Here is a 22,587-nt window from a genome sequence, read left to right on the forward strand (position 1 = left end):
TTTCCATATTAAAGCAGGTTATCTCAGGCTATTTGGGTCATCCCTCATTTCTGTCCATAGAATGTATAGGGGCTCTTCTTGATTCCAAGCTGGAGGCATATCTCCATTGCTACAGGTTTTGAGATCATCACATCCCTAATGTCCAACCTCAGGGGAAACTCTACAACAGCAGCAAGAATCTCTGAGAGACAAGGTGAATGAGGTATCTTTCATTGGGCCAACTTGTGTTGGTGAAAGAGACAAGCTTTTGAGCTTACACAGAGACCTACACTGCAAACATTAAACTATTTGGTCATGTGGCATCCTGCACTTTTGCCAGACTTTGCCTCTGCCTTCTCAGGAGCTGCCTGAGGTCTGTTTTCCAATCAACCAGACATCATAAGCACACTTATCTCGTGGTACGGACTACTCTACTAGCTTTTCTGGACTGTTGGACGACGCCCCAAGATTGTCTGCAAAGAAATATTCTGCACTCCTCCTTCCGCAGTGACCCTGATTACAGATGTCTCCATAGCGGATTGGGGGGCCCAGCTAAAACACCTAGATTCAAAGCATATGGTTCTGGAAAGAGTCCCTCCCCCACATATCCATGTGCTGAAATTCTGGGTGATTTGAACTAGCCTGTGGAATGTTTCTACTGCTTCTGAAAGGAACCATAGTGGTGCAGATCCTGACAGACAACACCTCTACAGTGTTTTATATTAACCGGCAAGTGGGTGCCCTTTCAGTTCCCTCTGTCAAGAACCAATCAAGCCATCTTCATGGGAAAACTTACAAGGCTCTTTACCTACTGGGAGCAAACAACAATTTGGTGTATTACCACAGCAGGCAGTACTCAACCATTCATGAGGACTCAGTCACTGAAAGACTCCATGCTCAAACCTGTATTCCACAGGCGGGGCTCCCCCATAATTTATCTGTTCACCACCACCAGGAGCAAATGTCCATCATTCTGTTCCAGCGCAGGCTTCTTCCAGGATGCCTTCCGAACCCCTTTGTCTCAACCATCTCTGTGCCTTTGCCCCCATTCCCTTAACACCCAGGGTCATAAGGAAAATGTAGGATGTGGCCTCAGTAGTACTCAAAGCCCCTTATTGGTCCAGATAGTATTGGTTCACAGACCTATTGCACCTGTCCACATAGCTAGTGAGAGCTCTCATCGATCTGCTAGATATACGCTCTCAGAATCAAGGACAAATTATCCATCCAAACCCAACATCTTTACATCTGATAGGTTGGAAGTTTAGTGTCTGAGCACTACAGACCGGGATTGCTCTGCACAGGTCCAAGAAAATTCTAATGTAGAGCAGGAAGCCCTCTTGAGACAAGATCAGTCTACATTCAGAGTGGAAAGGTTTTCCCATCTGGGCTTCATCACATGGTGTCATCCCTTTAAACCCTAGTCCCAGGATTTTGCACTACATCTTCTTAAGCTATCAGGCCTCACCATTAATTCTGTCAGGGTCCACTTAGGTACAATTCCACTGGTTTGAGAGTCCACTTCTGCCTGGGACTTTAATGTAGTTTTATGGGCCTCATGGAACTCCCCAGTGAACTCTTATCCAAGTACTCTCTACACCATTTAATTCTCAAAACCACTTTTGTGATGGCTGTCCCCTCTATAAAATTTAAACATCTTATAGACTTTCAGGCCAGAAGAAACCATCATGATCATCTAGTCTGACCTCCTGCACATTGCAGCTCACAGAACCCCACCCACCCACTCCTGTAATAGTCCCATAACCTCTGGCTAAGTTACTGAAGTCCTCAGATCATGGTTTAAAGACTTCAATTTACAGAGAATTCACCATTTACACTAGTTTAAACCTTCAAGTGAATGGTGCCCCGTCCTGCAGAGGAAGCATCAGTAGCCGATACCCCTTCCGCTCTTTTCCATAAGATAAGGTGTGCGGAGACCTCATCAGAACTTTCTTACCAAAGTGGTGTCTGATTTTCATTTAAAGCAAACCAGCAGCTTCGCTGTTCTCTTTTCCCAAACCACATTCAGACCTGCGAAAAATCAAGTTCCATACTTCAGATGTTTCCAGAGCCCTTCTTTATCAGTTAGACAGGACCAAGCCATTCAGGAAATTATCCCATTTTTTTGTGGCATTGGAGAAGGCTGTGAAAGGTCAGGCCATCTCTTTCCGGATGTTATCCAAGTGGATTACCCAGTACATCACCATTTGTTACCAACTAACAGATATGCCCCTCTCCTCAGGCGGCATCAGGGCCCACTCAACTAGAGACCATACAATTTCTTCTACATGCCTAATAAATGTTCCTATATCAGAGTTCTGCAGGGCTCACATACAATTTAGTTCATGCCTTTACCAAGCATTATGCCCTGGATTTAGCAACTAGGCCAGATGCCAAATTCAGGAGAGCCGTTCTGCAATACTTACTTAGTTAGCTGTATTAGGACTCCTCAGACCTGTGTCCAGTTAATCTAGGAACAGCTAACTAGTTGTCATAAGTAGGATCAACATGGACAAAGACTCAAAAAAGAAAGGTCATTTACATAATGGTAACTGTCGATCTCCAAGGTGTTTAACGCATGTGGACTTCACAGCTGCTCTCCATCCCATCAGCTTCATTATCCAGCTCTCTGGGATTTTGAATTAGCAATGAATCAAAGAGATGGTCAGGGCCACTCTTCTTAGAGGCTCTTGGGTGAGGGGGCACGAGGACATGCAGGACACAATCACAGCCCCAGTGGATAGTGTTGGTCAAAAGATTCCGATCTTGCATGCATGAAGTGCATGTGCACCATAAGAAGGATCCACACCAACAAAATATCTCAAAGAATCACAGTTAATGTAAGGTAAGTACCAGGTCAGGTTGTAGAAATGTTTTTTGTAGGAACGTGGTGGAGGCCTGTGGGACTGAGCCTGGTAAATTGAAATGTCTTCTCACTTTGATATACCATATAAATACTAAGCGGACTGCATTGGAGACAGTGAACCCGCCCTTCTTGTTGATTTACGCAGCACTGATTAAAAGCAAGTGTGCTTTGATCTCCCACCAAGAGACAAAGGACCATGGGGCAGCCATTAGCAGTAAAGAGGGGGATTAAGCAAATGCATAACAGGGACACAAGGGATTACAGAACTACAGAGAAAAGAGCTATCATTTGTTTAATTTGTACAACCAGATTTGAAAAGCCTCACCACTACAGATTCAAGGAAGAAAGGAGTTGACTATAAGGAACCAGTGTGTGTGGAAACCAGAGAGTAAGCTTGCCACTTCATAAGCACTCGAGGGAAGAGACACAGGGAGCATTCTCCATGTCTGGAAGCAGATGAGGATGGGCAGATTGTGTTACCAGAGGGAAGAGGACCAGGAGGAATTCTGCATAGCTAGAAGAATCCAATCCTTAGTAGGTCCTCAGTGTGGATTCTGCAGAAAATATCTCTGAAGATCCAGCTGGCTGAATGGAAAGGAAAGTAGATGGAATGTACCTGGGGATGGCTGCTCAGCCCAACCCACTGGACAGTCAGACGTGCCCAGAAAGAGATCTCCAACTGTCCAATGAAGACAGACAATCGTTGTTTGGGATTCTGTACTAAGAATGAAAAGAATGTTTTCTGCAAGACCCAGATGGACAATGGAATGGTGTGCTGTCTTCCAGGAGCCAACATATGAGATGTGACTAAAATTGGGTAAGCTTTTAAAGACAATGGGCAAGGACCCCCTGGCGACAGTGAATAATGACACTACGTGGCAGGATACCTCACAGATAGTAGCTGACTTCCAAGAGCTCAGACAGAAGGATGCTGAAGGAGAATGTCCAAGAGCTCTTCTCTGAGATCCTTCCTGTCCCATGAACAAAGGAGGACACAAGGCAGAAGATTCTGGATGTGAACTGCTGGCTAGGTAAGTGGTGTAAAATTAGAGGGTCTGATTTTGTGGAACATATGTCCATTTTCTGTGGGGAGAATGAGTTATACAGTTTGGATGACCTCTTCCATCTCTGTAAAAGGACAACCAATCTTCTAGGGAGCAGGCTGGCTAGACTAATCAAGAGGGTGTTAAAGTAACAACAAAATGGGAAGATCAAAAGGGAGAACAAATGTGAAATCACTTAGAATAAAATGAAGTTGATGAGACTAAAATTATTTAAATTTATTTGGGCATAAGCTTTCGTGGGCTAAAACCCATTTCATCGGATGCATGTGCATCCGATGAAGTGGGTTTTACCCCACGAAAGCTAATGCCCAAATAAATTTGTTAGTCTCTAAGGTGCCACAAGTACTCCTTCTTTTTGCTGATACAGACTAACACGGCTACCACTCTATAATTAGTTAAGTCATCAAGGGACACGATGAAGTTATTTACTTGCCTATACACCAATGCTAGAAGCCTGGGTAATAAACAAGAGGAAATGGAATTGCTCATTTATGCACATCTATTCAGCCTAGTTGGTATTACTGAAACTTGGTGTGAAGGTTTGTGTGATTTGAATTGTAAAAATCAATTATTATAACCTAATTATGGGCAAAGGGAGAGAGGGAGTAGCACCCTGTCAAATATGACTTCGCCTATTTCCGAATCATTGGTGCTTGAAAGCAAATGATCTTGAATACTTATAGACCAATGTTCTAAAATTCTACAGCGAACACACATTCTCCTGCTGTCCTAAGTCCAATTCCTTTTCTCTCTGTCACTTTTGAATTCTAATATTCCAGCAAAATGGCACAAATGTCCCAGAAGATATTTTAGCATGACATCGGGGATAAATGGGAAGTTCTTAGACCCTTTCCATTATTGCTTATATCGCATCTGAAATACGAGGCAATTTGTAAGAAGACAGCGTTCCTGTCTGAGAAATGAATGTGAATAAGGAACTAAATAAGTTATTTGCAAAGTTAAATAATTATCTGTGAATGAATCAGAGGCAAAAGCAAGATCAGTTTGCCCTAAACTTGCAATGCTTGAGCTGTATCAACTTCAGGGGATCTTTTGCTAAGGCATTTTATCAGTTGATAGTTAATCATCGAACCATCTGTGGCTTCATTTCTAAATGCCATTGTGTGTTTTTTTGTGAGCTGTTGCTCAAGAATACAGGGTATTTAGGGTTTATTAACAGATACCATGTTAGACCAGAAATATGTTATCTTCTGTAACCCTTTATATTTTAATGGTATTTGAACTGTAGTAAAATGAACAATGAGTTTATAAAATTCATTATAGTCTTTTGTGGTATTAGCAAAAGTCATGGGAAATTCCTTTCTCAAGTGTGAGCTTTTATTTAAATTTCATATGTTAAAACAGGACAATCATTTTTTTAGCCTTTAGCAGTATACAGCACGTTTGTGCAGTGTCCAGCATGATGACAGATCGCCCTGGTTTGGCATCCATTAGTCCGACATACACCTTACTTTAAAAACACAAGCCGCACCTGACACATCTCCTTGCCTTCACAGCTTGTGCAGATTATCATAAATACGACTCACTTGGAGAAATCCTGCAAGTTCCTAGAAGAATTCATAACCAATATCACCAGCGTACTCCCGGAGACTGTCCATACTACCAAACTCTATGGAACTACCACCTTCAAGGTGAGAAAACCATGGTAACCTAGGGGTGTTCTGTGGATTGTGTCTGACTGTAGATACACCATGTGTGAGTTGTGCATGGTCCACAAATAAATTTGTGCTGCGAAAATTTGTGCTGGAAACTTCCACATTAATCTTTTTGCACATTTTATAAAGTCTGTGCAATCCTTTCAATATGTGTTGTTTTTCAAATTATTTTAATACTGCTTTCTTTAAAAACAAAAAAAACCCCACCATTGTCAGCAATTTAGTGTTTATCTTCAACCCTACAGTAACAAAGCAGCAAGGAAAACAATAACAAATGAGTCACTACCAGATTAGTCACATATATATTGTTCCAAAAGGTAGGGTAGAGTTTCTCTCTCTGTTTGTGCTCCCAGTGCATGTGACCTACGCAAATTCCTTTTTGCTGTAGCATTCTAAAGCCGCAAAACTAAATCATCAATAAGTGTCTGCCACCACTAAGGCATTTTATCATCCCCTAGTGCCCCTAGCACACAGTCCCTCATACAAGCAAATGGTAGGAAGTATACTACTTCACCAAAAATACATGGATGGGTAAGCTTTCGAGAACACAAATGACAGGTAAGTGAATTTTTCCCAAACAGCAAAGCTGCCCAGGCCTGGGCTTTCTCTGTGAAATGGTGAACTAATATCGATAGGGTTGTAGTACAGGGAAGACCCAACATGCATGATGCTGGAAAAACATCATTGCCGTTTTTTTCATTTATACAGTAAAGCAGCAGCAGTCTGGAGGACGCTGCTGGGTTTGGCTCTCCTACAGTACATCAGCCATGGATGCAACCATCCACCGAATTTCAAGCCAACATTCTCTTAGATACCAGCTTCCTGCATTTGTTCATTGTTTGCTTGATGGCTCTCTTGCCATAAGTTTACATAGTTGTAAATTTTAGGCTATAAGAAAACTGTAACCATAATAGAAATCATAGAAATGTCAGGCTGAAAGGGACCCTGGGAAGTCATCGAGTCCAGCCGCCTCCACTGAGATAGGACCAAATAAACCTCGACCATCCCTGACAGGTGTTTGTCCAACCTGTTCTTAAAAACCTCCGGCGATGGGGATTCCACAACCTCTTAAGTATCCTTAGAGTAGTTAGAAAATTTTTCCCAATATTTTACCTAAATCTCTCCTGCTTCAGTTTAAGCCCATGGCTTCTTGTCCTACCTTCAGTGGACATGGAGAACAATTGATCACAGTCCTCTAGATGGATTAACTAGGGTGCATACCTATCTTGGTGGTATCTGAGATGTTTACAGAACTATATACATCAATATGAATGATCTGACAAAAAATGAGGTTTCTTCTTTTCCATGATCCAGAGACAGGTAGCATGTCCTGAAACTTATTTGTTCTTATCCTTCTGTTTGTCTCAGTGGTGTCTGGCAGAGTCCCTGTCTGTCTCACCCCCTCCTGGCCTTGCCCTTCAGCACAGCTCCGTCCGCTTCCCCTGAACCAGCATAATGGCATAATGCCTACCGTGCCAGCATGGTATCTCAACACTGGTTCCATTTTAGGCAGAAGAATCCACTGCAGAGATTTAGCCACGCGACTCCGGTTCTTTTTAATGGGAGTTGTGTGGCTAAATCACGTATTTGCCCTTGAAAATCTGAACCCAAAACTCCAGTGGAATGGAATTGTGTAAACAGATAATCACAGGGCATGAGTGAGCACTTAAATATTTAGTAAGGGCGGGAGGGTCTGGCCACCATGAGAATGTGTGTTGAAAATGTTTAAAATTTTAGACTGTACAAAATCTTTTAACCAGTTCTCATCCAGACCAATGCTCAATATAAATACCATAGATTCTGCTAATGCATTTCTCTGCATGGCTGTCCCAGAATAATATTTCCTTGTGGATGGAAACCTCTTGCTAGGTGCAAGTAATAACTGGAAGGACTATGTGGTGTATTCAGAAATTACTATTTTTCTGTGACTTTAAGAGGCCAAAATCAAGCCCACAATCCTGCTTTGACTTGCAAGTAAATAACATTGTTACCTCGTTAGAAAAGGGAACGGAGCTGCTAATGGGAGAATGCAAAAGTATTATCAGTTAGACTGGTAGAAAAAAGGAAGATTTCCTACACAGCATGTAGGACAAAAAAGGGAAGCTAATGAAGCACAAACCATGACTACAAAAAGAAAAGCACTTGTGGCACCTCAGAGACTAACAAATTTATTTGAGCATAAGCTTTCGTGAGCTACAGCTCACTTCATCAGATGCATTCAGTGCAAAATACAGTGGGCAGATTTATATACACAGAGAACATGAAACAATGGGTGTTACTATACACACTGTAACGAGAGTGATCAGGTAAGGTGAGCTATTACTAGCAGCAGAGCTGGGGGGAGGGGGACCTTTTGTAGTCATAATCAAGGTGGGCCATTTCCAGCAGTTCTTACAACTACAATACCCACCTGCTGAAGTGAAGAAACAGATTGACAGAGCCAGAAGAGTACCCAGAAGTTACCTACTGCAGGACAGGCCCAAAAAAAGAAAATAACAGAACGCTACTAGCCATCACCTTCAGCCCCCAACTAAAACCTCTCCAACGCATCATCAAGGATCTACAGCCTATCCTGAAGGACGAGCCATCACTCTCACAGATCTTGGGAGACAGGCCAGTCCTTGCTTACAGACAGCCCCCCAACCTGAAGCAAATGCTCACCAGCAACCAAATACCACACAACAGAACCACTAACCCAGGAACCTATCCTTGCAACAAAGCCCGTTGCCAACTGTGTCCACATATCTATTCAGGTGACACCATCATAGGGCCTAATCACATCAGCCACACTATCAGAAGCTCGTTCACCTGCACATCTGCCAATATGATGTATACCATCATGTTCCAGCAATGCCCTTCTGCCATGTACATTGGTCAAACTGGACAGTCTCTACATAAAAGAATAAATGGACACAAATCAGACTTCAAGAATTATAACATTCAAAAACCAGTTGGAGAACACTTCAATCTCTTTGGTCACTTGATTACAGACCTAAAAGTGGCAATTCTTCAACAAAAAAAACTTCAAAAATAGACTCCAATGAGAGACTGCTGAATTGGAATTAATTTGCAAACTGGATACAATTAACTTAGGCTTGAATAAAGACTGGGAGTGGATGGGTCATTACGCAAAGTAAAACTATTTCCCTTTGTTTATTCCCCCTCCGCACCCCCCCACACCCCTGTTCCTCAGACTTTCTTGTCAACTGCTGGAAATGGCCCACCTTGATTATCACTACAAAAGGTTCCCCCCAGCTCCCCACTCTCCTGCTGGTAATAGCTCACCTTACCTGATCACTCTCGTTACAGTGTATATGGTAACACCCATTGTTTCATGTTCTCTGTGTGTATAAATCTCCCCACTGTATTTTCCACTGAATGCATCCGATGAAGTGAGCTGTAGCTCACGAAATCTTATGCTCAGATAAATTGGTTAGTCTCCAAGGTGCCCCAAGTCCTCCTTTTCTTTTTGCGGATACAGACCAACACGGCTGCTACTCTGAAACTATGATTGTGACACCACATCTTGTGTTACCTTACTAATGTGGAGTGTGTTGAACTGGTGCACAGTACTGCATGCTCTGTACACTAAGTTGGCTGATTTAATTCCCGTCCCATTTTAAGGAGTCTTCTCTTGTTTCCCAGGATGCCCGCCATGCTGCAGAGGAAGAGATTTACACTAATCTGAACCAGAAGATAGACCAGTTTTTGCAGCTGGCAGATTATGACTGGATGGCTGCTGAACCGGGCAGCAAAGCCAGCGATTACCTGGTAGATCTCATTGCTTTCCTGCGCAGCACCTTTTCTGTGTTCACACACCTACCTGTAAGTGACAGTGGTCTCTTTCTTTGAAAACTGGGAGTGCATGGGGGTTCTAATGCCACTGTAGAACTTTTGGGCTGTTCGAAGTTTAGTGTACATGATAATGTTGTGCTGTTGTCATGAACAGAACTGATTTTTCAAATAAGGCATTTCAAGAGCTATCGGAAGGCAGGCTCTCTCGGGGGGCTCCCTCAAAACTGCTCCTTAAAGTCTGAGAGAAAAGTATAGAGCTGTTGATTTAATAAAAAATACGGTAAGGGATATAATTAACGAGGTACTCGGTTTAAATTTGATTTTAAACAACTGAGGTATAGTTTTATTTTAATCAATGTTAAGTGACTACTTTAGAAAAGGTACCACGTTTGAGAATATATTTTGCCTTTGAGTTTTTCATTTGCAAATTTTGTAACCATGTGCTCATAATGTCACCAGTTCAAAATAGAGCTCTGCATCATATAGCAGAGAGTAGCTTTTTCTCTGTTTACAATACACCTGCATTTTCTTATTTCTAGAAAAATCATCCCATTATCCATTGAATTGTGTTGTTGACCTGGAAGAGTATAATATCCTATTTAGTAAAGTAAACTTAATAATCAGGCATTTTCACTTATCCACAAAGAACTCCTTTTTTGTTAAAATTTATTTTGGGTCCTATGGATTTCTCCCTGGTACTAATTTCCATCAGTAGAACTTTGAAATGTCAAAATAATTGAAAAATGTATTTCTATTACATGTGGTTACATCTTTTCACGCTTTCATTTTACTACTTATCATTCACTCTGGTAGCTGCCCAACTCAGTGGCATCTGGGCACGTAGTTTGTTAAATCTCATCAACCGTTATATAGACTAAAAGGCTGACCCTTAAGCATTTGTAGTTCTCTCTGTCTTAGCTTCATCCTGTTTGTTCATCTCTCTGACTGAACTACTACAAAGGTTTTAGACCACTCGTCAGTGTCATTTAGCCAATATGAAAGCCAAACCCTTAGTGGTTCCTTTTTGAAATCCCACGCCTTTGGCATCTTGGATCCCATAAGGGTCCTTGTTGTGGTGTCTAGAAGATTTGACAGCTGGAAGGGAATTAGTTCTGATTCCTAGGGAAGGAGGAACAGCCAGAGGCATGGTGAGAAGGATTTGTTCCAGTTAATCAGATTTGAAGACACCACTGTGAATGAGGTGAGAAGGGGGAATGTTAAGCATCGCAACTAACTTTTGGGGGAGAGATTGGGCTGTGGTGGAGAGAGATTGGAGAGTTTTCACCCATCTCTTCCTTTTGGGTCACCTATGTTTTCAAAATGACTCCATCCCATATTGCAGCGTAGATAGAGAAGTGACATGTCAGTTGCCAGACAGGGACTCGTATCAGAACCAGACATAGAATTTGGGGATTGCTGGCTCCCATTTGGATTCTTTAACTACTAGATGTCTTCTTACTAGGGATCTAGATATAAGTACAATGACCTCTATCATGGGTTGTCATCAGGTTTTGTATCTGGACCTTCAGCCCCATAGCACATACCTCTACTGCTTGAACTAGCGGAGTAATTCAGTTAGCTGGTAGCAAAAGTAAGGTTTTGCTAGGTAGAGATGGTACAGTAAAAAGTAAGAAGAATTCATACTTTCTCAGTTTAGTCTGGATGCTTTATTGGTGTTTTTAATGCCTGAGCACCTGGGGTGATAGGAGAGGCATGTTTTTGTAGGAATCCAAATGAATATTTATTTGGGAAAATAAATAAGTGTCCACAAAATCATTGCAGCATACCCCTTCTCCTTCAACCCTTTCACACACACACACCTGTCAGTAAGGAGAGAAACTCCCTCTTTGTTCATCCTCAGCTTCTGTGGTGTTTTGCTGTAGACCTGACTGACAGGGTGTCTTTTCACTGGAGCATTAAGCATGGCTAACGTGGGGCTGCAAAGAAGGAAAGACATGCCCGCAGTGATTTATGAGATGGATCTGGAGTGATTTATCTTCCTTAAAACTTTAACGTTTCCTTTTCAAATTAATCAAAATTGTTTTGGGAATAGGGAAGGCATCTGCTTACTCCAAAAAAAAAGATTGAGGCGAGCAGAAGCAACCTCTCTATCAATCTAATATATGTAAAACTACCCAGCTGCTCAAAAAGTCACTCTGCTTTTCCTAACAGTGAGGATGCCAGGTAACAAGTTAACAACATTGAGCCAGCACGTATATAGCACCTTATCCTCAAAGCATCATACAAAACCGAATCCTCACAACTGCCCTGTGGAGGTGTGGGAGATAGTTAATCAGATCTAAAAGTGTGATCTGTAATGCTGCAGATCTGGCTTAATTAGTTTGTACGGGGAGGTGGGTGTGGAATTTTTGATATTTCAAAGCTATGTTCTTTACAAGAACCGTGTGACTGTGCCTTCATTCTAAGTTGCTCAAGGGTTCCTCTGTAACTTGTAGCCAATGTTAAAGACAGGGAGAATTGTGACGTATATATCCTGGTTTTGTTTTTTTCAAATCCTTTACTTAAAGTATATTGACTTCATTGTTAGCCTTGGTCTCTTTTCTCTCCCATTCTTGATGGGTTTTCCTGATTGATCCCATAATTTTGCTCTGTTTCTAAGGGCTTGGCTACACTTGTGAGTTAGAGGGCATTAAAGCAGCCCCGGACGCCCTAGCTCACTACCCGTCCACATTGGCAAAGGCACGTAGAGTGCTCTGACTCCACGGCTAGAGCGCTCCTGGTACTTCATCTTGGCGAGAAGATTAACGCTTGGTGTGCCTTGGTTGAAATGCCCGGGCCTCAGTGTGAACGAGGTGTTGCATTACTGCGCTCTGATCAGCCTCCGGAAACGTTCCATAATCCCCTTAAGTCAAGTGGCTTCTCATTGTTTTGAACTCGCTGTAGGAATGCGGATATGCCCTTTGAAAGCTCCGTTTCTGACATCCGGCTGCTTATCTGCTCCGAGACAAAGCAACCATTACTGTGGAATGCTGTGTGGGAGAGGGAGACGAGGGGTCTGCTGCAGTCTGAACTTACAAGACAGAATGCCAACATGCTCTCAGCCCCCCCAAAACCCACTCTCTCTCTCCCCCCACATACACACAACACACTTCCTGTCATGCCCCGCCCCACCCACCCTCCATTTGAAAAGCACGTTGCAGCCACTTGAATGCTGGGATAGCTACCACAATGCACTGCTCTCTGTGGCTGTTGCAAGAGCTGCGAATGTGGCCACGCCAGTGTGCTTGCAGCTGTCCGTGTGGACAGACTGCAGCGCTTTCCCTACTGCGCTGTACGAAGGCTGGTTTAACTCAAAGCGCTCTACATCTGCCAGTGTAGCCATGCCCTAAGTGGGTTGTTTTATTGTTTTCAAATAAAACATCAACCATTATGCACAAAAGAAATCCCAAGTCTACCTGTATAAAAGCAGTATGTAGAAGCAGTACAAAAGCGGTATGTATTTTGTAGAAGAATATGGATGAAAGAGAAAACAACTAAACAAAAAAGATGAATTATAGGTATATATGGGAGTATTGCTAAGGAATAATAGAGCCTTTCACCTCTAGCTTGCTGGTTTGAATCCAGCCCAAGTCATTATTGACAGAATATTACTACCATGGGATGAGTGTTGGTGCGTTGTGTGAAGAGAGTTTGCAGTCTCAATTTCCCCCCCAAAATTACCATCATGGTTGCACACTATTAGCTGCTAAATAAGAGAAGTAAAATATTGAGTGGTCCATGGAGAGTGAACTTTCCTCTCACTGATAGAAATGGCCCTGCAAAACAGGGTTGAGACATGCTGAGTTAAGAGCCCCTTTTCCCTGGCCATCTTGCTCCTGTTCTGCGGTTACTTTGTTTCCCAGGGTTGTTGATCAGGCACCTTTCACAGTTCTTGAATTCACACAATTAAAAACATCACAAATATTCTCCACTAATTTTTTTAACTTTTCAAATTCACCAGAATAAAAGTCAACATTAGTCTCTGGAAATGACTGATAGCAAGAGACAGGTTGAATGGTAAGCATTAAAGTAACCCTTGAAAATGTTCATGAAAATTTACCAGCCCACACTCAAAAGCAACTTGCCTGCCTTTCATCATGATGATCCTAATAAAAGTTTGTAATGTTTTGCTTGCTGATCAAAGAAACTCACCATGGCATGCAGAATTTTCCCAAGGCTACACAAAAGTTACACAAAAAGGACCAGACCTGAAGTATAACCCTGAGACGAAGCCCTGGTCCTGCAAAGACCTATTCACTTGCTTAACTTTATGCATGTGAGTAGTTCCATTGTCTTAAATGGGACTGTTCCTGTGTATCGAAGTCTCTGCAGAGTCAGGGCTCTAAGCATCCAGCAGATCAGATCTACTTGCAGAACCCAAGTGCCTCAAGTCAACATTTCTGCTGAAAAAATTAAAGTGGTAACTCTGAACAGTATGCAGGGTAAATCTTGGTCTGAGAGCTGGGCTTTGGTCATGTAATTCTGATTTGAATCCACAAGAGACCCTAAACTTTCACGATAGCTGTAAGGTAAAATTTTAATATTGACCCAAAGTATTACAAATTAGTAGAACTTAAAAAGAACTTTAAATGTCTCCTTTGTTCTCATACATTCAAGTTGTATTTTCCAGTTTCAACTCCACGGTGTCAGCTTGGACTTCGTCGGGGATGATGGGAGGGAAGTGTCTATTGTAGTTTCTACTGAGTCATCTATCATGATTGGGAGAGAGCGAAACAGTAGCAGGTATTTCTAAGGAAAATGGCAATTTCCTTAAATGCTGAATTCCCTGGATTCTGTTAGTTTTTTTGCTCTCATCCTTTGACAGCATTTTGGCTTTAGATATGGATTTTTAGAGCACAGATTAGTGTATTGATGGCTAGGATGGACAGGGCTGCTTAGGGAAGGACATATTTGCATTCCTTCCTAACTTTCTGCTAGTTTGGGAAGATGGCAAATGCAGCACTGCAAATTGGAGCCAGGACCCAGCAGCATGTCTTTAGCACATGTTGCAGGGTGAAGAGTTCGTGGTTAAGCCATCCAGACTCTGGCACATAACACCACAGCACAGAACTTCCATGGTGGTTTATAGCCACAATTTAAAAATGGTCTGCTAAGTGCTCTAAACGTCTCAAAACAAATAATATGGTATTGGGAATAAAAGCACAGCTAACATTTGGCCCTGAGGCTCTTTCCTTTCTGAATTAGCAAGTGCGAGTTAGTTACGATATGCTGCCTGCCTCACTGTTGGTAAGGTAGCGCACTCTCCTTCTGTAAAAGTTTTAATAAAATGCTTTGCTAAAAAAAAAAAAAAAAAAGGTGGCTTCCCCGCTCTTTAGGGAGCAAAGGGCCACAGTTTAAACAGATTAATATTTTGTGCAAAACGCTTTCAAGAGAATGAATGAAAAAGCCTTTTGTCCACAATGGCTGATTGTTGTTTTTATTTCTTGTTAGACAAGCTAATGTAAATCGCATTGACAAGGCTACTCCAAACACACTGATTTGTTGACTTTAAGCCTTTCAAAGATGGAGGGTTGTGTCAACACCTACAATGAGCTGTCAGGTTAACAAAGCAAGGATGTTTTTTTGCTGGGGGCGGGGACGGGAGTTGGGGAAAGGGGTGTGTTTTGTTTTTATTTTAAGTTTCCTTTAATCCTCTGTTAGTCTTGTATCTTGATAACCTCCTTTGGAAGGTAATCGGCTGAGGCCAAGAGGTGACAGTGACCTGGGAAAGGGAAGTAATCTTTCAGCAATCCTACAACTGTAACCTCTCCAGTCTCAAGCAATTCAGCATGAACTCTTTGCACAGGGAGTCTTTTCCTGTGTGTTTATTTTTGCCAGATGGTGAACACAGATTTCAGCTGTAACTGTGTAAACTGTATGGATTCTTTGCTTGGGATGCTTTGTCCAGTGCCCCATTAGCTGTATCGACATCTCTTTGCAGTTGCAAATAAACGCAGTGATTCTGGCAGTTCACATGTTTTGTAGAGAGAACTTTAAAAGAGAGGTAGATTTTTCTTATAAAGAAAATGGTTTCCTATGTTGCTTTAGTAGATGAAACATTGCCTCCATAACATATTGAAAGAAGGAAAACAGTGCATGGAAGTAAATTCAGGACAAATCTGAGGTTTATTGTAGGCATAGCCTTGACTGTTTTGGTCAAGATGCTCATCTTACAGTGTCCTGGTGGAAAATATCTGGCATGAAAACAGAATATGAGCCCTAAAAACTTCATTATATTGTAGCTTAATACTGAGATAATAGTGAGGTACTGAGATAAGGGTGTCAATTTAAATGTGTGTGCAGTTCTTTAATATGCTGTCAAGTTTTTGAAGTGACAGCTTTAGTGAGAGTCTCGTTTAAAGAGTAAGCTTTGTTGTAGGAGATGATCACGGTACTCCTGAACTGCTCCCACCTCACTACATTTCACACTGTTCCTTTGCTCTCTGATGCATTTGATTTAAATTCCCTGTGTTGTCCTCTGTAGGGGGATGTAGATGTCCATTCTACAATGTCGGTGAGTATGACTGTGTGTTGTATGCATTCAGTATGTTCTGCTCGCAGTTCAAATGTTAGAGGGTTATTTGAACCAGAAAAGGTCTGTATTCTGGGAGGGATGAAGATAAGTAGAAAAGCAGCCAAAAGCTTAATGTTTCAGAGTAGACATTTAACCCTGTCGCTGCTGCCAGAATGTACGATTTTTCCTCCATTTATTATTAGAAAGTGAATAAATAGAGTGTGTCGAAGCACAGTGAAGAAGCAGGTTTCCTGACATACAAGGCGCTCTCTGTTCAATAAGTGGAGCACTGACATAGCATCTTTTTAGAAAGAATACTCGAGAGTCAGCTATCACCCATAAACCTAGTCTGCCAGGATCCCTTACCTGCTTCAAAGGCTGCAGCAGCCCTTCTAGCCATGGTGGACTGGCTAGTACTTCCTCCCAAACCCATTAGCACCGCTCAGAGACCAAGGACCAAGCTTTGTCCTGAGCTGATATCCGCAGTACGACAGGCAGAGGCAGTGAGTATACTGGCACCAAGTGGCAGGGTTGCAGCAACCTTACGAAAGATGAACGCTTCCCAAATTGTTGAACTAATGATGAAGATCTCCATTTAAATGGTGCCTTTTATTCCAGTACATCATAAATAATATAGATATTATGTATATAGTGCTATTGAAATGCACTCACCTCTGGGGTATGCTTCTTGCCTGCTACACCCTTCTCAGTAATGGGGAGAGGGGTCATTTAGCCAAATAAACTGAGGCAAATTCCTATGAAGAAAAGTACCATGGGGGTCTTTAATCTCCACTTAGCAGACTTGGCCTTTGTTTTTAATATCTTATTTGAAAAACCCTCTCCCACGTACGCTGTAATCTACATGTTTCCCAGTATGTGTCTTCCTCGCACAGCTGACCCTGCTGGGTTTTGAACCTGTGGTTCCACAGAGTCTAGATATTCCCAGCCTGATGCTTTAGACCACTGAACCTTCCCCTCTGGTTATAACGCTGGAATATTTTCTCAACGAGTAGTGCAGGCTTTTCTTGATGTTACTATCACGCTATTTGGATTAGCGCAAAGAAAGCAAAGCTGACCTCCAGGACCTGCATTCTGGTTCAATGAATGCCTCTAATTGTTGTCATTTATGCTTGTTTTCATGTTCAGTAGAAAAACTAAGACATTTTCATGGATAGATCACAAACTACATTCTAGCTACCTTGTTTTTTCTGTTCCAATTTTTGCAAGCCATGGCACGTGTTAACAAGTGCACCTCATTATTGTAGACACAATTCTGCTCTACTCAGTTCTCTGGTGTAAGATAGTACACATTAAGCTGTAGTATTTACCCCAACTGTAAGCTTCTGCATTTAACCCATGCTCTTTATTAAAGCTGCCTGTTGGCTGTGACACTAGTAGTGACAGTTCATGATGCAGTTGGATGCACATACCCCCTTTCCTGGAAACTGAGCATAGCTATGTCTCGAGTGCCTCAGCCTTCGGACGCCTTGGGGTTCCTAAGTCAACATGTAGGTCTCAAATCAAGGCCAGCTTCTGAAAAGAAATTGGTTTGTTAAAGCAATTTGAGGCTAGATTCCATCAAAGCGATGGCTCAATTCCTGATCCCAGTCGCTCATCCTTTGCATCAGCCGGGACTCTGAGCGCTGTGGCCACTGCATACTCTGCCTCTGCAGGAGAGGGGTGCCTCTCTGATGACAGCACCCTCTCCCCTCCTATGAGATTTAAAGAAGCAGTGCTGGTTATTGTCTTGTTTTTGATCCAGCCTGGGGTTATCCTCAGTGCACTTTAAGGGACAAGAAGTCCAGCTTCTGGCTTTTTAGGACTTCCACTATTCAGAAGCCAGATAATATATTTCTTCTTTAAATGTAATCCAGTGCTTAGACCGCTATGGAGTCAGCTTCCTGTGGAGGGGGGTGCATTAGTGTCATTAAGCTAAATTGGTGAATAATGATCTTTGTAAGTCCCCTGCAAAGTGTGAGGAGTGAAGGAATGCCTTCATATGGTGGGGCTGTACTAAACTGGTTTTAGTTGATTTGTTTTTAACTGCCACAGATTTTTTTCCTGTAACTCTCTAATTTTTTGTTCTGTAGGTAGTTTGAACTAATTGATCGAGCAGATCACTAATTGCAGTGTGCATTTAAAAAAATAATTTTTAAAATAAAACCTGATAGCGCAAAGTTACAGCATTTCAAAGATCCTGAAACCGGGTTTAAAGGTGGCTGTGGACAATAGTTATCCCAAATAACACGGTTTCCTCTTGCCTGTCTGGATAGACAGAAAGAAATCCTGTTTTAACCTAGGAACCAGCTAGGTTTATGCCATAGCATGGCTATAGCATGTTGGTGTGGACAGAAAAAAAGATGAAGATTAGACGTTATATGTAACTTGTCTGGGACACAAAGGCAAACATGGCTACATTTTAGTGAAGATGAGACAATGCAAAGTTTCTGAAATACCATCCATGCAGTCGTCAGTGTACTCTTTTTCGTATGTCTCCCCCCTGCCTCCCCAGCTTGATTCTTCTCCTGTTCCAGTCAGTGCGAAAACTGTCATTGGGTTGAATGGGTGCAGGACCAAACCTCCCGTGAGTTTGGGCATACTGCCCCTGAAACCCAGCTGGGCCTGGGAGCAAGAGATGGAGATTGTGAACTGGAACAGGGTCACCTACCTGGTTGTGCACTGCTGGGCTGCCTCACCTGTTTTGGTTTGATGTCCGTTACCTAGGGAGGTGGTAGAATCTCCTTCCTTAGAGGTTTTTAAGGTCAGGCTTGACAAAGCCCTGGCTGGGATGATTTAACTGGGAATTGGTCCTGCTTTGAGCAGGGGGTTGGACTAAATGACCTTCTGGGGTCCCTTCCAACCCTGATATTCTATGATTTTCTATGATTTCCATGTGTTACTGTCCTGTCCTTATAAAGGGTTTTTAGAAGAAGAATTATCCAGGGACAAGACTGACTTTTGGTTAACCTGGGGAGGGCTGGTTAACTAGAGGCTGGGTAAAAAGTTATCTTATAATTACATGGTTTCTTGTGTGCTCTCAGTACTTTGAAAAGTAATTGAAGCCAAAATGCCCTGTGCCATAAATCCTTTAAACCAGCATGTTCATATTCACCTAGATGTGACTTGTTTAGTTACATTGGCCATGTTTGGCTTTGGGTTCACTTCACAGACTGAGTAGTTTTTAAAAAAAACATGATATACTTAAAGTTTTGCAATAGAAAAACCAGGCATATGAAACTTTGAAATTAGCAATAGAAAACCCGTCTTCAGAGGTAAGGGATTCAAACATGCTTGTTGTTTCCTGCACCAGAATTCCAGTGCACAGCTTCCAAAAGCCTTAATGGGAGTTGAAGTGTTTTCCCTTTAGGCTCAAATTTAAGTGAAACAATAGACTTTGCAATTATACGCTTTTCTCTTATTTCATGCACTGGTCACATTAAATCTCATAAGACTGCCCTTGTGTATGTGAAAAGGAATGCTGATTAACACCACATCTGCTTCAAAAGCCCTCGCTATCTAGCTACATGTAGCCACAGGAGCAGCCCAATCTGCCTTAGAGAAAGGAGCAAGATCTTCAAATGTAAAAGATTTCTCTTTGGTGTTTCTGGAATCCCTTTTCACAATATTGTCGCAGAAAATGCACTAAGAGTTGTTGTTCTTTTCAACAACAATTGGAGTGATCAAATACTATAATAGCACTATAGAAATGACTGTGATTAATCATTATTTATGGAGCACTGTAAGTGTGCATAGCATCTTTAAAAGTCTATTTTTAAGAGACCTTACAGTCCAGATTAGACATAATAGAGGGCAAGCAAGGTGCTTAAGTGGTTTTAGCTCGATTCTCAAACTTAGAAGGACCTTTTTCATCGTATTTTGTGAGTGGTAATGAGTGAACTAAGCTAAAATCCGAGCCAAATACCTTCGCTACCGCACTTACCAGTGTAACTTCTACATGTTTTAAACTGTGTTTGAATTTATATACTTGTTTCTTATAAAAATGTAATATGAGTCTAAATGTTATGTGCCAGTCATATTGTTCACTGGTCCTTTATAGCCAGTTCTCCAAACCCTGCTCAGAAAGGAAATTCTGTCAAGAGGGAGTTGATAGCACATGGGATTGGAAATGGGATACTGTGCTTTTTTGCTTCTAAGTTACTAGTTTGAGTCTGGCCTCCATCAGTGACGCAAGTCAGGTCTCGGTCCCATTCCTAATAGACTCGTGCTCATCACAAGACCATGTTGCCCACTTTCTGACAATCTCAGCAAATAGTCAGAAGTCTAAATACACAAGGAGACTGAACTAGTCACATCAACAGGGGTAACGTATGGGGAACCTTGTGCCACTTCATGTAAAGTATCTGCTGTGTGGGTGGATGCAGAACATCATTATCAAGTGCTGTCAGTATTTCACCTTTCACATAATACTTTAAGATAGGTTTCAGAGTAACAGCCGTGTTAGTCTGTATTTGCAAAAAGAAAAGGAGTACTTGTGGCACCTTAGAGACTAACCAATTTATTAGAGCATAAGCTTTCGTGAGCTACAGCTCACTTCATCAGATGCAAGTGAGCTGTAGCTCACGAAAGCTTATGCTCTAATAAATTGGTTAGTCTCTAAGGTGCCACAAGTACTCCTTTTCTTTTTACTTTAAGATAGTTTCCTAAAGTTGTTGCAGTTTTTTTTATAATATATTCCTGCTGGTTTGTCAGGGCAAAATGTCTGCCAGTTAAGGTAATAAAGATTACTTTTAAAAAAAAAAAACACGGTTTGAGCTCTCTGAGTATACATTAGGGGAAAAAAATCCGCTTAATCAATTTTGTTTCCAATATGGCAGCTGCTTCGTATTTAATGGAAAATCTGCCTTTTTCCAATGGAAAGAATACTACTCCCAAAGCAAATACGGAACAAAATAAAAGTCACACAAGAGCAGCATGAAAATATGTCATATAGTTTTCTGGTTTCAGTTTTGGAATGGTGGTCACTGATAATGGTTGGGCACTGGGGATGTTTCTATCTAAATGCAAATGTCAACATCTAGGAACAAAAAATTTAGGTCATGCTTACAGGATGCGGGACTCTCTCCTGGGAAGCAGTGACTCTGAAAAAGATTTGGGGGCCGTGCTGGATAATCAGCTGAACATGAGCTCCCAGTGCGACGCTGTGGCTGGAAGGGCGAATGCAGTCCTTGAATGCATAAACGGAAATCTTGAGCAGGAGTGGAGAGATTATTTTACCTCTGTATTCGGCACTGGTGTGACCACTGCTGGAATCCTGTGTCCAGTTCTGGTGTCCACAATTCAAGAAGGATGTGGATAAATTGGAGAAGGTTCAGAGAAGAACCATGAGAATGATTAAAGGATTAGAGCACATGTCTTATAGTGGTAAACTCAGGAGCTCAATCTATTTAGCTTAATGAAGAGAAGATTAAGGGAAGATTTGATTAGAGTTCATAAGTACCTACATGGGGAACAAAAAATTGATAATAGAAGACTCTTCAATCTGGTTGAGAGAGGTCTAACATGATCTAATGGTTGGAAGATAGAGCAAAACAAATTCAGTCTAGAAATAAGGTGTATATTTTTCACAGTGAGAGTAATTAACCATTGGAACAACTTGCCACGGATCATGGTAGATTCTCCATCACTGACCATTTTTAAATCAAGACTGGATATTTTTCTAAAAGCTCTGCTCTAGGAATTATTTCAGGACAGGTCTCTGGCCTGTGTTATACAGGGTTGGACTAGATCACAATGGTCCCTTCTGGCCATGGAATGGATGAATGGTTTGAAACAAATTAGACCCATTCAGAAAGTCTCACTCTCTTAGAGAACAAGAGGGAGTCTAGTTGAACAGTGAAAGACTTAACTCTCCTAAATATTTTCCGTAGTGTAAATGGGATTGAGAAGAACTGTATATGGCCTCAGACTTTCCACATGTAAACAGACTCATGAAATGAAATCTTTTTTTATTTGAAATGCTTTTCAGTCATAGGTGACTGGAGACCCCAACTTTTGAACCTTCATGTTTCTCCAATAGTTCCCTGGCACCTTCATCCAAAAATCTCAGAGCACTTGACAGACATGATGAATTTAGTCTCTTAGCTCCTTTGTGGGGCAGGGTAAGTGTCCTCTCTCTAGTATGAGTGAGCAAGATGATGCGCGTAGTGAGTCTGTGGTGGAGCCAGGAATAGAATTTCTGTCTCCTGAGTCTGAGACAGAAGCCTTATCCACAATACCTTCCTTCCTTAAGTTTTGTTTGTGTAAGAATGTAGTGCTGTGGAAAAGTGTCCTATTGACAGCTCAAGAGATAGAAATCCCTTATTTCTCCACAGTCCAGTTTACAGCATGGAGAATAGGCAATGCGAGTTTCCTTCATGCTGCCATGGCAGCGTGTCTTACCCCTGTTCCAGAGGCACCACTTGAGAAGGTGAGAAGGGAGTTCCATTGCCATGGCTCACTGAGTCCTTAGCTTCTCAGCTGAGACTTGCATCAAGAGTGTCAGTCAGCACCAGTTGTGATGTGAACGCTTCCAGGTCCCATGTCTTATAGTCAGGAGAACACCACTTACCTGAGAAAATGGGCTCTGTATCTGAAATTTTAAATCCATCCTCATCTACTGAAACAATAAACTCAAGTCCCTAGTTTTATAGCTCCCAAGATATAGTCAGAGGTTCCCACCCTCATTTTGAACTT

At 41.8% G+C, this 22,587-nt stretch overlaps 1 protein-coding gene across 4 annotated transcripts in view; it reads left to right on the forward strand.

Annotated features, from left to right (window-relative positions):
* Positions 1-22,587, forward strand: part of EXOC6B (exocyst complex component 6B) — a 450,860-nt gene that overhangs the window by 277,105 nt on the left and 151,168 nt on the right. For 3 of the 4 annotated variants that reach the window (XM_073343016.2, XM_073343017.2, XM_073343019.2), the window contains exons 17-19: positions 5,427-5,561; positions 9,231-9,410; positions 15,865-15,894. In XM_073343016.2, coding sequence (XP_073199117.1) covers positions 5,427-5,561; positions 9,231-9,410; positions 15,865-15,894 — 345 coding nt within the window. The remainder of the gene's footprint in view (positions 1-5,426; positions 5,562-9,230; positions 9,411-15,864; positions 15,895-22,587) is intronic. The other variant, XM_073343018.2, reaches the window with a different exon arrangement.

Source organism: Lepidochelys kempii, chromosome 4 (genome assembly GCF_965140285.1).
Source record: "Lepidochelys kempii isolate rLepKem1 chromosome 4, rLepKem1.hap1, whole genome shotgun sequence".
Classification (NCBI taxonomy): Eukaryota; Metazoa; Chordata; order Testudines; family Cheloniidae; genus Lepidochelys; species Lepidochelys kempii.